The sequence below is a fragment of the Periplaneta americana genome, chromosome 16, assembly GCF_040183065.1.
Source record: "Periplaneta americana isolate PAMFEO1 chromosome 16, P.americana_PAMFEO1_priV1, whole genome shotgun sequence".
Classification (NCBI taxonomy): Eukaryota; Metazoa; Arthropoda; class Insecta; order Blattodea; family Blattidae; genus Periplaneta; species Periplaneta americana.
Window position 1 is genome coordinate 75,298,417 of NC_091132.1, and position 14,792 is coordinate 75,313,208.

At 34.2% G+C, this 14,792-nt stretch overlaps 1 protein-coding gene across 5 annotated transcripts in view; it reads right to left on the reverse strand.

The window, feature by feature from the left end:
• LOC138716475 (zinc finger protein 385D-like) overlaps positions 1–14,792 on the reverse strand; it is a 93,810-nt gene that overhangs the window by 18,137 nt on the left and 60,881 nt on the right. For all 5 annotated transcript variants that reach the window (XM_069849598.1, XM_069849600.1, XM_069849601.1 and 2 more), the window contains 2 exons: positions 14,569–14,707; positions 11,730–11,882 (listed from right to left, as the gene is read on the reverse strand). In XM_069849598.1, the coding sequence (XP_069705699.1) occupies positions 11,730–11,882; positions 14,569–14,707 (292 nt within the window). The remainder of the gene's footprint in view (positions 1–11,729; positions 11,883–14,568; positions 14,708–14,792) is intronic.

Sequence of the window (14,792 nt, forward strand, 5' to 3'; positions counted from 1 at the left end):
TAAGCTCTAGATCGCCTATACTGTTTGATCAGGACGAGTCTGTCTACATCAGAATGAATACTATTATTACATAAACGTAAAGCAGTTACAAGATGATAGGCTATTATATGTGTATGCATAATATTAGTTAACACACTTTATAACCATATTAGACATCATGGAGTTTTTATGAATCATTATTATTACCAAGAAAATTTGTGTGTCATTATTTAAACATATAAAGTTACAAAAGTACACGTTGGTTCATCAATGAATGTCAATGTTCCAACTTGGTCATCTTCCTTAACTTTCAATGTACAATTTAGGTTCTAAAATATATGTAGGACCTACACTAAAAAACCTCTTATTTTAATGCTACAGCAGTTTTCCATGCTTGCATATTTCTTAGCATTGCATCAACTTACACTTAAATTGTAGATCTTCTCCATAGTTCAAAAGAAGAAAACAAAATCAAACAATCAAACATTAAACACAATCGAACAACTATTGTATAGCACCTACATGCTCGGCCAGCACATTGTTCAACAGATCAGATTCTCCAAGGTCAGGATAAAAATACTGAGCGAGCTCCAAAGTTACTTCATGTAAAAATATTCCCCATCCAAAATCCAAATCATGTACTTATTATAACTTATTAAAAATACACAATTCAAATTACTGTAAATTTAGTAATGTTAACAAAATCTTTTGAATCAATTTGCACTTTATATGATTTAGAAATTAAAAATATAGCTCTTATGAACAATATCATAAGTTCCTCAGAAACTGATGACAATGTATGTAAACATGGAGAAAGATAATTCCAAAATTCACACTTAAAAGAAAAGTTGTTTATTTCTTGATACCATCAATACCGGTAAATAAAATGTCTCAAAACATGTTCACCATGCTTACTAACAGTCTGCTTGCAAATCATTCATACATTTTGTCACTGTAAATAACTTCACAAAATAAGCATTATGACTGATGAAGTTCTCGTGACAACAAGCACACTTCCAGACTTCAACAAGAGCATCTCATTTATCTTGTCTGTGAGCAGATGAAATGCAATACTGACTTCAAATTGCTTGCTTTCTGGACAAAGCAGTGTGACTCAGCATGGTTGTTTATGTTTATCTGTGACATGCCTTGACCTAAATAAATATCACGTCAGACATATCAATTTCGCAGTTTTATATATGAGAATGTCATGAACAGTGGTCCTCTTGAACAGTGTCATGCAGAACAACTAAAAAACAGATTTGTGATATGTATGTATTACTCATTGCACGAATGACTGCCGGCAGCCAGTAGGTGAACTAAAGCATAAACACTGCATAGGAGATGGATCGTATTGCATAATGCAGCGCCAATGCCTCTCTCGAAATCAGCAATCATTCGTGCAACAAGTAATACAGACAAGTTTGACGTCAGCCAATATGTGCAAAATCGGCATATTTTTATCATCACTGTTTCGCAACTTACCTTTGTACTGTATGTTTTACTTCGACTATAGTGCAAAGAGACTTTTGAAACTACAGTCATACAAAAGTAGAGCTCACAAACAATTCTTCTTCAAAACGAAAATGAGAAGACTTCAAAGCCAGAGTTTGATCATTTGCTGAAGATCGTAGGCATGCCTATAAGCAATGTTCAACCTTGCATTAAATGTAAATAAAATTTCTACATAAAACAGATCTAAAAGTTTTTATCTGTGACAACAATGTATGCAAGAAGTGTACTATGACAAATGCAGCAGCAATCAAGGACATACAAAATGAGATGCCTTGTGTAATGAAGCTTGGTATGTCTTCTGTTCATGACAGAAAACTCTAAACTGAAAGACAGCTTTAGTACTGCTAACAGTCTATCTCCAAAAGCAACCACATGCTAGCACTTTTTACCCAGAATGTCACACTCCAGTCAGCAGTCAGTCTAAGTTGAAACCAGTGAAATTTTGAACGGTTAAACTGGCTTCAAAAATAAGAAGTGGTGAACATATGAAAAACGCGTATCAGAGATGCTTCAATACTTCTCTTATTGGAGATACTGTTATTTCAAGTGAAAGAAACTTTTCTGCTGCCAGTAATAGCTTTCAGAGTTCCAGAAACACTCAATATATTCAAGAAATAGTAACTAAAAAGAATAAAAAATAAGGAAAAACACGAAAACATTGAATTTGTGAAGTTTTCACTTCACCTATAGAAATACTCTTTTAATGTTTATTCTCAAACTTCAGCGATGTACAAATGAATTCGGAAAACAAACATTATTAGAAAAAGATACAAAGGTATAGAGTGGCACATTTTTAAAGCAGCCTGCTTCTGGTTTGCACGTGTCAGTGTGGTATTTTGACTAGCTGGAACGCCATTCAAGTCTCTGGTGCCAGTATATGGCGTTGAGCAAGTGAACAGTTAGCCAACAGTTTGCTGTCACATGGAAAACAAATCACAACTTTCACAACAATGCACTCACATAGCCATTTGCAATCGTCATAGCCAGTTTAGATAAATCTTCTAATGTAGGGCTTATTATTACTGTTCAAGTTGAAGAGGCATAGATAGGTCACGCCCTTTTATTTTCAGATTTTCTTCCAAGTTTATACAGAGAATCCTACTTGTCTGAGGTGTAATAATCATGATGAAGATCTTGAACATATTATTCTATACTGTCCATCCATAAACCACAAAAGAAGTAAATTAAAATCATCAGTACCAGTTGCAGAAGACACAGCCCTGCAGTATATATTGACTACACCCCACCTCTGGCTACTAGCAATAGGCATCTATAATGAACATCGATCAAAACACCCCTCATTTCTCGTGAAAAACAAAAACTGAATAGACTACAGTGGACTTTATGTTGTCAGCAAATAGCTGGATACATTAAGAAGATTGCTTGATACAGCAGAATGGAGTTATAAGAGCTACTGAACACTACTCTTATCACTAAAACTACCTAAACAACAAAAACATGTGGACGCCAGCAGTAATGGTGAAATGTATGTAGTATTTGAATGCGTCATTTTGGCCATGTGCTGATAGTAATTCAGACACTTGTCAGTTTGCATCAAACGCCCCATTCTCAGCACACTTTCTGAAGCTTAGGGCTGCAGATCCAAAAGCCATTTGCAAGTGGAGTTTGGGGGGGTGTAAGTAACTGCAATGTTGGGCAGAATAAAGGCAAAAACTGGCGATGTGTGCCAGAACAGCTAACAGACATTTTCATGTGCTGTGCTCAGAGATCAGCCACAGAACACAGGCAGGTGAATAAAATGCGAGAACAGATCTATACAGGGTGAAAGGGGTATACTGCATTAATTTTAAGAACAGAATCTTTAGGTTGTAAGTAACCAAAAAGTCAAATGTCATTTTGGTATTTGAATAATGGTTTAGTAAAAAAAAATGTGTCTGAAGTTTGACACCCATTTATCATAAACTAGTGAGATATCAATGTGAAGAACAACCCCCAAAAAATATTCCTTTGCCATTTCCTCGAAAAATGTTTCAGTTGTGTAATAATGTACAAAATTAACTGATTAGAAACGCATTTACAGTGTCACTTAATTTTGCATAGTAAAACAAATTCAAATGCTAAATAAAAAAGTGGTCTTCCAATGGATCCCGGCCCACTGCGGACTGAACAGTAACGAGAAAGCAGATATGTTAGCAAAGAAAGGAACTTATATCAACTTAAAAACAAATTTCAAGTTCCCATATGAATCAATAAAGCGAGTCATAAAAAGAATAAGTTACAGCGAACAGGCAAAACATCAAAATTCAAAATGGAAAGAATCATTCAAAGATCCAAAACTAATTCCTGATCTACCTCGAAAATCTGCCGTGGCCATGTTTAGATTGATTACTGGTCATGATTACCTCAGTAAACACCTCCATCGTATTGGAGTACTGAATTCACCTAAATGCTTACTGTGCACCAGAGAAGAGGACATGGAAATGGAGCACCTGGCTAATTGTGAAATTCTTAGGACATTTGTGGACCTTCCATCAAAATATTGGGAAGCAAGAAGGATGATGACTTCATTGTTAAATCCAGAGCATCGCATGCGCACGCACACACACACACGAAGCATTTTTCGAAGAAATTACGAAGGAATATATTTTTTTTGGCTTGTTCTTCGCGTTGATGTTTTACCACTCTTATGTCTCAATACCCAATAGTTTTGCCATAAATGGGATTCAAATTTCAGACCCAAATTATTTTTTTTCGGCTAAACTATTATTCAAATACCTAAATGACATTTGATTTTTGGTTACTTATAACCTAAAGATTCTGTTCTTAAAATTGATGCAGTTATACCCCTTTCACCCTGTATAATATATATGAACATGGCTAAAAGGCGAAAAAGAGTTCCATTTATGTTCTATGAAGAGCAGAACAACACTATTCCACAAGACACCAATGCTACCATATGAGCTATGCTAATGGTTGAGTGACTTCGTTTTAATTGAACACAACTCATTCAATAACCCATAGTTCCAAAATCAAAACACAGGTGCCCTCTAGCAGATGTTTCCATATCTACAAGGAATTTAGTTACACTTATTTGCCGACAGGGCACAGAGAGACAAGTAGTAAGCTCATCGCTTACTTTCAATGTTTTTTAAATTTTATTGGGTTATTTTACGACGCTGTATTAACATCTCGGTTATTTAGCATCTGAATGATATGAAGGTGATAATGCCGGTGAAATGAGTCCGGGGTCCATCACCGAAAGTTACCCAGCATTTGCTCGTATTGGGTTGAGGGAAAACCCCAAAAAAAACCTCAACCAGGTAACTTGCCCCGACCGGGATTCGAACCCGGGCCACCTGGTTTCGCAGCCAGACGCGCTGACCGTTACTCCACAGGTGTGGACACTTTCAATGTTCAATACCTTTTCCTTTCAAATCATCAATTGAGAATGGATGTCTATGCGATCTTCCACCGATGCGCCGGGGACGAAGAGACCCATCGTCTCGAAGGCGCTGATAAAGTCGAGCAAACATTGTGTGGTGAGGGTGATTTCTGTTTTGAAACTGTTGTTGGTACATGTGGAGAGCTCTTCTTCCGTTTTTGCGTGCCTCCCCATAACACATTACCATGTCAGCTAACTCAGGAAAAGTGTAGACATTCATTCTCAAATCATTCTCAAATGATGTTTAGACTGAACTGAAAGGAAAAGGTTTAGAACATTAAACGTAAACACAACAACAACCCTTCTCGTCTCTTACAAACATCACATCTCAACAAACAAACAGGGGTGCACACATTCGCATACATTGACGTACGCCCGTGCAAAAACATTTTCAACGGTAACTTCGAAACGACGTGTCAAAAGACATAGGTTGTTTAACAAAAAGGGTTTCTTATGTTAGATCTATCACTCCTCAGAGTTTGTTGCAGAGGTTTTGAATCACCCTGTATACTCCTTTACATACAAAAATTTTTCAAGTTTTTAGTTAAGATACCTATAAATCTTGAAGTATGAGAAGAAATTGATTAAAAGAGTAATAATTATCACAGTGATTGTTTATTAACATTTTAATTATCTATCGCTTCCCCTAACTTTTTAGACATCAATACATGCACACAAGCTCACACATAAACCAATGATTTTTTTATTCACTGATTCAAGAGTACACAAAGCACCCTTCTTTTCAAGTTGTAGGAGCTCATAAAAATAACACGATAATTGCGTTGGAATGGAGATCTGTCACCAGCTAGACATCTTCAGTGTGTGGAATAATGTCGTTGAAATATTATATCTGATATTGTTTGCAAGTTTCACAGGAAAATCACATACAATTATGAAAAGAAGTATAGTAGACTATATTCCTATAAGGATTAAGTATTTATCTTTTTATATACATTTGACACAATATTCAATTGAAAAATGTCTATTAGTATAAACTGTGTAACAAAAATATAACTGGACATTGAGTTCCAACAAATATGAAGATGTCTTTTTCAATGAGTTGGCCATATCACTCAACATTCACACCTCAGCAAGCCTTGTTACCTCTCCTGATCCACTCTCAAGCTTTCTAGCTAAAGAAAAATCCAATGCAAAAACTAGGTAAAATGTTCAAATACCATGTTGTTAGTGAACTGCAATGTTATTTTTACTGGCATGATTCCAGTAACTGACATATCAAACATATGACAGTCTTCCAGCTCAAAGCCAGTACTTTAATATTGGATCATGAAGTGCTCATGCATATAAATAGTACTTACATTGATGAAATCGTGTTAAGATATTTTATGTCGATTTCTTTCAACTATACATGCCACATTTCATTCTGATACCTAAAGACCTGCACAATAAAATATTTTAACAAAGATTTCAACAATTTCATATTATAACAAATATTTCAGTTTTAAGATTCGAGCTAACTTGTTTTGTAGACAGTGTAGGAGCTACATAGTGAAGGTTTGAGGGAGAGATACTGAGTAAGAAAATTTGGGAAAAGAAATGAGAAAACAGGGATCAATGTATCACTACACAAGAGTGCACTTTAACATACTCTGGCTTCCTTTTACCTACTGAACAAATACAAATGAACTGGAGGTATTACGAAAGCAATATAATACCTACTTATACAGCTAGTGTGTAAAGTAAAGTTTTTCTACAAGAGCACCATAAAACGAGTGTAGAAAAAATTCACAATACATTTTTAAGAATTAAGAATTTTTATTTCACTCAGAATGAACCTCGTGAATAAGGTATTTATCAGATGAAATTTGTAAGGCATCGAAAACTATAATTTCAGGCCTGTTCCTCAAATGCCAAAGGTTTCATATAACACAGAATATTTTCTCAATCATATAACACAGAATATTTTCTCAAAAGGAAGTCAGATGATATACCTAAAACGGCAAAGACTTTTACAAAGCAAGAGGTAAGCAAATTTTTATTAGTCACCTGATAGCACGTTTTTATCACGAAAATTCTTTTGTGAGTGGGGTAACAGATGCTTGTCACTGAAATGAATTTGTAAAGATAAGAACTGATAATATAGATACCAGTTATGAGTTTTTAGGTTTTCACAGTGAAAGAGTTCATAAGTAGGCTCATGGGGATTCCACTGTGTCCTGGAACTTAACATCTTCAACATTTCGGAACCACATACACACACAGGACAAATTATAGATAAACTTCAAGAGTTATCTACTCTGTTGGACTCGTTGTCAGGCTACTCAAAATAACCAAGCACGACTAATAATCTGCTTCTTCCTTATCGCATATAGAACCAGCTAACCACCAACCAACTACTGAGGGCAAATGAGACACCCAGAAGACATGAAAATATATGGTTGGTTGCTAATGGCTATCTGGGATACTGAAATTAATAATTTTCTCCCTAACTTCCCAATATAAGGCTACTGAATTATCATTTCCCTGTTTATCACCACAAGTTGACTGCACTACAACAGAGATTCTTTATTTAAAGAAGTATTTTGATCCCTGCACAAAGGGCAGTTGTTGTTGTTGTTGTTGTTTCATTTAATTCAGTTTCATTGTACTTATATAATCTTTCACTATTCCTTAAAAAATCATCATTTTATTTAACAACAGAAGTCATTCAGTGAATTGGTAGAGGAAGACTTTAACAATAACTGAGGAAATCCAGCCTCAGAAATTAACCTTGAACTTCACAAATGTAAAATCAACTTGTTTCTTCACTACTAGCCTGATCAATTTCACACTATATGATAAAAATAATTTCGTGATAGTAAGGTCAGTACCAGGGTTAAAAAAGCTAAATAAACTGCTCTCTACCTATAGCACTATGTATTAAGTATTCACGCAAAAATGATCAACAGGGATGAGACAGGACTGACAAATTTTGCTTGGAACCCTCTCTCAGAGACAAGGATTTTACATATTGCAAATCTATGACAAGGATCCCACTACTTCACTTTCTTCAACAGGAAACCATACTAAGAACTGAATGCCCTCGACCCAGTTTGAACTACAAAACTCAGATCCAATGACTGCAAGGTAACACAAGATAACTAAGCAGGACATGTGGGTGTGTGTGTGTGTATGCAAGCATGTGAGCACACTACAAACAGATATATTTAAAATTCTGTGTATAAATATGTACCTGGAAATTAGACCTACTGCAAATAACATATTCTTTAATTTTATAGGATATCTATAAGGTCTCCCCCCCCTCCCCCCAAAGTACCACTAAGACAAGTGTATTTTATTAATGTAACTAAGTTGTTTAATTCTCTAATATCAAGAATTTTAGTTACACTACAGCTTCTGAATGCGATATTATTATCAATAAACACTATAGTTAGATTACAAAGACATGATCAACAGCCCAAAATACAAGAAGGTAGTCAATACTTGTTCTCATTGTAAGAATATCGAAGAGTATTGTCAGTTCACAACAAAAAGCACATGTACCACAATGTGGAATGCAGAACAGTGAAGTGTGTGTAAATGAAACTATCCTCCTTCAAGAACACGTGCACACTTTAAAGCCTGAAAGCCAACACCATTGTCGCAGCTACATCTGGAGGTCATTCACAGTGACAGCATAAGTTCATCCAAAGTTGTACATTAGCATAGTAATATTTCCATAAAAGATATAAAATTCAGTAAGAATGCATGTGGGAATACTAACACGGAAAACTACAGCAAAGACGTAGGCATACTTTTCCATTATCGAAATATATGTTGTTTTATGCATCTCATTCCCTTACTTTTGTGAGAATGATTATCACCAATACCGTTTATATCAACTTTCAAGTAGACCTAAAGATTTGATAAAATTTCATTGTTTTAACATCATAATAGACATACATGTGCATTTATACGAAAAAAATTCGAAAAAGTTTCACGAGGAATCTATACTAATAATAAATCTGTAGCCAAAATTTTTCTGGTAATTTTCGATTTTCCAAAAATAATTGGTGTTAACATGTATAATTAACCATCCTGAAACCGAAAATAGCTTTTTTGAAATTTTTGTTTGTATGTCTGTCTGTCTGGATGTTTGTTACCTTTTCACACGCTAATGGCTGAACAGATTTATATGAAAATTGGAATATAAATTAAGTTCATTGTAACTTAGATTTTAGGCTATATGGCATTCAAAATACTTTATTTAAAAGGGGGGGTTATAAGGGGGCCTGAATTAAATAAATCGAAATATCTCGCTTATTATTGATTTTCATGAAAAATATTACATACGGTAACAAAAGTTTCTTTAAAAATAATTTCCGATAAGTTTTATTCTATACAAAATTTTGATAGGACTGATATTTAATGAGATAAATGAGTTTTAAAATTACAATAACAACACCATCTAAGGTGCTGTATTGAAATAAAAACAAATGACTTCGTCTATAAGGGGCCTTGGACAACAACAATCGAAAGTTATTAAACATAGCCTAAGAGAATGTTTCTGTGTTTGTATAAAGTAATATCAGAAGCTAATTAATTGTTTAATTATTATTTCACCATTGGAAAGTGTAGTTTCTCTAGATGGACATAATTCTACAATGTTATTACAGTAACTTCTGAAACATAAGCAAGTAATAAAAAGTATACACATTAAAACTAAATGATGTCAATCTTCATTAAACTATGGTTGCATGTAATAACAATTAAGAAACATGTTAAAGGAATTGTCATTGCACCAAATGATTGCTCTCTAGACCAAAATGACCGCATTTTAATTATTTAAATACAATTTAAATTAAGTAACATATTAAACGATTTAGCCTTCTATCAAACACGAATGTTCCCTGGATCAAACGTCCTATTTTAATTATGTAATTACTTTATATTTATTTCTAACAGGTGCAGCGGAGTGCACAGATACGGCTAGTACTTAAATAATTTCGTGTAACCATTTTACTCAGTGGCAGGTATAGTAGAGGATGCAAGACCTTATCATGTGCTGTGGTTATATGACCAATGAGTATGGAGTGGGAAGATGGATTTTAGTCCGAGATGAACTTCCATGTTGATAGATTCGTATAATATTAACCATTATGAAACAAACTCTCTTTCTGATAGCTAATTCTTTCCCTATCGCACAGATCACATGCCAGGTCTAGCATCCCCATCTATAAATGAATGATCATTTTGTCTTAAACATCCCCTCTAGGGTCGTGTCAAAGCTCTACAAAACTTTGTCATCTGAGACATTGTCAACAGTGCACTATGTCCAAGTGAATCTACAATACACCAGAATGGTGTTGACTACGGCTCAGAAGTTAATATTCTATATGAGGAAAAATGCTCTAAAATACACTATGTATGCATAAAAATAATAAAATATGCACTATTCTTTCATCTTACCTAAAATCCTTCATTCATTAGAACAGCTATACCTAGTCTGTATCCTGCACCTGACAGCTTTGCATTATGCTGGTAATAAGAGATGCGTCATTGACACAATGATCATTGCACAACAGCTGACTTGATTTACGCAGAGTTTGCTGTTCTGCTTCGTTAATTCAAATTTATTACGTAATTTTTTATTATAATTAATAATAATAATAATTAATTAATTACATAACTGAAACATTATATTTAGTAATAAAAATAATTATAGAACTTCATACATTAACTTTAATTATAAAAAATTTTCCTTCAAATAAATAAAGCACATTATACTTTATTATTTAAGCATTGCTGTGCAAGCTCATACTGGTTCAGTATGCAGTTGAGTTGTGAGTACGGTGCTAGTTTGACATTTATTGCTCTGTGCGTGATTAATTTCGTAATAATGTAAGAAATCAACAAAATTTAGAACAAAGAATATTAATTTACAACAGTTACGTAAAAAAAAATCCTTACAAATCCTGCAAGGGGAATATTTTCCATATCACAAACAATTTTTTAAGTTATTGAAAAAAGTATAAACACATGATATTGTTACAGACAAAAAGTATACAAGAGATACGCTCAATCCTGTTTTAACAGAGGAAAAACTTGACAGCAAATACTACTGATTACAAAATGAACTTCATGCAGTTTTCTACAATCTTTTCAATAGGACTAACACATGTTTCAAAGCAGAGGGTGAACAAGTTGATTGTCTGATGTAATAGTAAGTACCATTTGATTATTTATAGTAAGTAATTGAAGTTTGTCAGTAACATAAATTATTAAAACAATAACATCTGAGCGGTATAGTGCTTTTCTAACAGCAAAACACTGCCGAATCAACCTGACTGGTGGACAACCATTAGAAGAACATCATCAAATTATACTGCTGTCAAGGCTACTACTTCAAGAAATTGAAAATAACAAGCAACCACCTAAAAGCAACAAAACTGGTGACAGTTGCAAATTGTTATATCAGTACAAGTTACATTTGGTAAATAGTTGCACTGTTTGTACTGATACAATCATTAATGTATAACACAAAGCACTGAATGTACAAACAATTGAAACTATACTGGGAGAAACATTAAGTCACTTACTTAGTTTTTAACACTGAACTATTTCTGTATAACAAACCTAACTAATGGGAGTTACTGCAGGGTCATTTTGTTCACAATAAATTAGTGGTTGAGATAAAATGGAAAACCGTAATATTTGTACAAGTAGGGAAGGAGTCAAATAGGGGAAACAAAACTGGTACAGAACAGAAAAGGAAAGAAATTCCTGCATTTTCTCATGCTTTCACTGTGAATGGCCACCAGAGCGAGGCATATAAAACCACAATAGGGGAGAAACACAGAGATGCACTTAGTGTCAATATCTTATTTCGTACCTTTGCTGTTGACTGTACTTGTGCTTGTGCTGGCCGTTGTGGATGTAGTAGTAGTAGCAGTGCTATTGCTGGTGGTCGTATTTGTCTGAGCAGGTTTCTGCACAGCATTTGCTAAAGCTCCCTTCTTCAGAGCTTTCTGTTTGTGTTTGTTACCTGTAGATAACAGCCACATATAAAAATTCATAGTACTGTATCACTTGGTATTAACGGTACCACTTTTTTTAATCCATGACTTCCAATAAAATGTTCCACAACCTGACAATGCTTTGTTCTAGAGTGAAGTGTCTCAATTCAATTCCTGTGTATTACAATATAAAGGTAAGCGTTCACTACATCGTATCGCACTCCTTGTACAAATCGCACGCAATGGATATTTTAAGTGCAGTGCATTCACTGTAACGGCTCCACCTCATCGCGTCATCGGATTCCCCTATCAGCTGTTTAAAACATGACGTCGTAAGATATTGACATTGCTGAAAACAGAGGAGTTGTGGTTAGATCTATTAATTATGACTGTTAGCGAATAAGAATTTGTAATTGCTTCATGCGTCTTAATTGAAGACGAAGAAACGAAAGAAATATTGGTTACACAATATATATGTAAGAAATGACTTGATTACTGTAATGGGAATGCCTCAAATTAAATAATTCTTCGCAATTTTCTACAGGCGAAATAAGTTTTCTGTCTGCCATTTTGGTGCGACACTGAATATGGCACAACATAATAGTAACTGTTGACCAATTAAAATTGATCTATTAAAGAAGGCCATGATCGCACTCATCGAAAAAGTTGCTCATCCGAGAAACGTGGACGGATTTGCCGAGAGGCGATGCGTGCGATATGATACGATGTAGTGAACGCGGTTGCATAACAATTACAGCAAAGATAGTCTTTTTCCGATCTGTGCGATTTGTCCGATGAGTGCAATACGATGTAGTGAACGCTTACCTCAATATAGACGAAATTTGACTTCTTTAAAATTATATATGTTTCAGCACAAATTTAAAAAAAAAATAATTCTATCACCAAAAAATGTATTTAGAGGATGAAAGCAGCAATTATTAAAACTTTAGTACAAAAACATTTCAACTAGTTTTGTACAGTGAAATCTCAGTATAACGTACATCAGAAAATCAAATCTTTTATACTGTACTTTAATACTTTATTCTGAAAACCATGCCTTTTGACCTACCATTACCAGTTGTGATTACAGTTCTTGTGTCACAGAACAAATTCAAACACACAAGTACACTTTTAAGAATTATTAAACTTTACAATGAAACACAACACTAACAGTTTAAAAAAAAAAATAAAAATAAAAAAAATGATAAAAACTTTCTTAAAACAAGAACTAGGATGACCTGAAGAAATCACTTATTTTTGTTTGGAGCGTTTTTTTTATGTAGTTCATTTTCCACAAATTGTTCTACTTTTGTCAAACACATCAGAATTCTTTCTGAAACATTTTCAATCTTCCCCAGGTAAACTTTCGAGTTTGTTTACACACTGCATTGCATCCATAGAAGAGATCACTGAGCAATGTCAAAGACAGTCAACAAGTAAGGTATCACACTTCATATTAAGGTGAATAAAACTTCAAAATCGATAAGGTCTTTAAGAAAAAACATTGTTACACATAAACGTATGTCACAATATAGTCGTAAAAATTAAAAAAAAGTGTTATTAACATTTATTGTTAAAATTCTGTACGTAATAATGAAACCTTCTTAAGCCCAGAGAACGTAAAAATGAAATATCTGTGCATAGTAACGTATATGATTTGAGAGGTGAATTTGAAAATATATGTTAAGCTGAAAAATATGTTCTAGTGAAGTACATTATTTTGAAATTTCACAGTATTTTGTGCTTCCTACATTTCAGTCTAATTTCTTAGTTACGTATAACTGCAAAGTTCAAGCTCAACTACTCAAAATAAGTTTCCTTATGTGTTTTTACATTACATTTAGTTAATGCGGTAGCCCTTACAAAATGAAAATGACGTTCTATTATATCAGACACTACTATACTGTGGTGTCCCGCTCTGCAGCATCATTATCTATGGTGTCATGCCTTGGACAATGATTATGGAATGACAGCAGGCTTGAGTCTTAATGAGGAAAGAAATTTTCTCACAAATTTCGGCCAGTGTATGGTACTGGTGCCCTCCCAGCATAGTGATTAATTTGGGTACCTATAGTAGGTGATTAAATCCATTTCTACAAGCCAGCTATAAAGGCTGGGGGAATCATAGTGCTAACCACATAGCTTTAAAAATGTTATGTTTCCAAAAACCAGGGGCGTATTTTGCGGGCTACCGGGGCTACTAGCGGTAGCCCAAGGAAATTACAAAAGAAAAAGTTTATAATATAACATAATGTAATAATTTTGTATTATTAGTTTTACCATAGTAATTAAAATTAAAGTAATTGTTAGATATATTTTGTGTAATAATAGGGTCAGCGGTAGCCCAAACCCTTTAACCAGTATACGCCACTGCCAAAAACATAAAAAAGAGTGGGGTAAAAACGAGGCTAAAGCAATCATACAGTTGAACCAAGTATTCAAACATCTATTTTGAAGTAATGTATCGCCTATTACACTAGCCAGTTAAAGAGACTGTTAATTTTGCAGTGTAGGAGGCAGTCTGAACTTATGAGTATCGGTACTGTGTTTGCGAGTGTGGGTGCACATGTGTGTGAGCAACATAATAATAATAATAATAATAATAATAATAATAATAAAAAATTAATAATAGTAATAATAACAATAATAATAATTGTGCTATGTCGACTATCTAATTAATATGTTATACATGTTACCTATGCAGAAGTAATATACCTGCAAGATGAGTCTGCAGTTGTTGTGAAGAATTTACCACTACATCACACACTTCACACTTAAGGATCCTTGTCTTCTCATCTCGCGTGAAGGTCTGACCACTGCTCTGCAGCTGCTTCAGAATCTCCTGCGATTTCACCTGTACACAAACAAATGGATCTCTTAACAAGAGATTTAAGGTACATTTACAATCAAAACTTTTCGAAATTGTTAGCAGTTTGTCA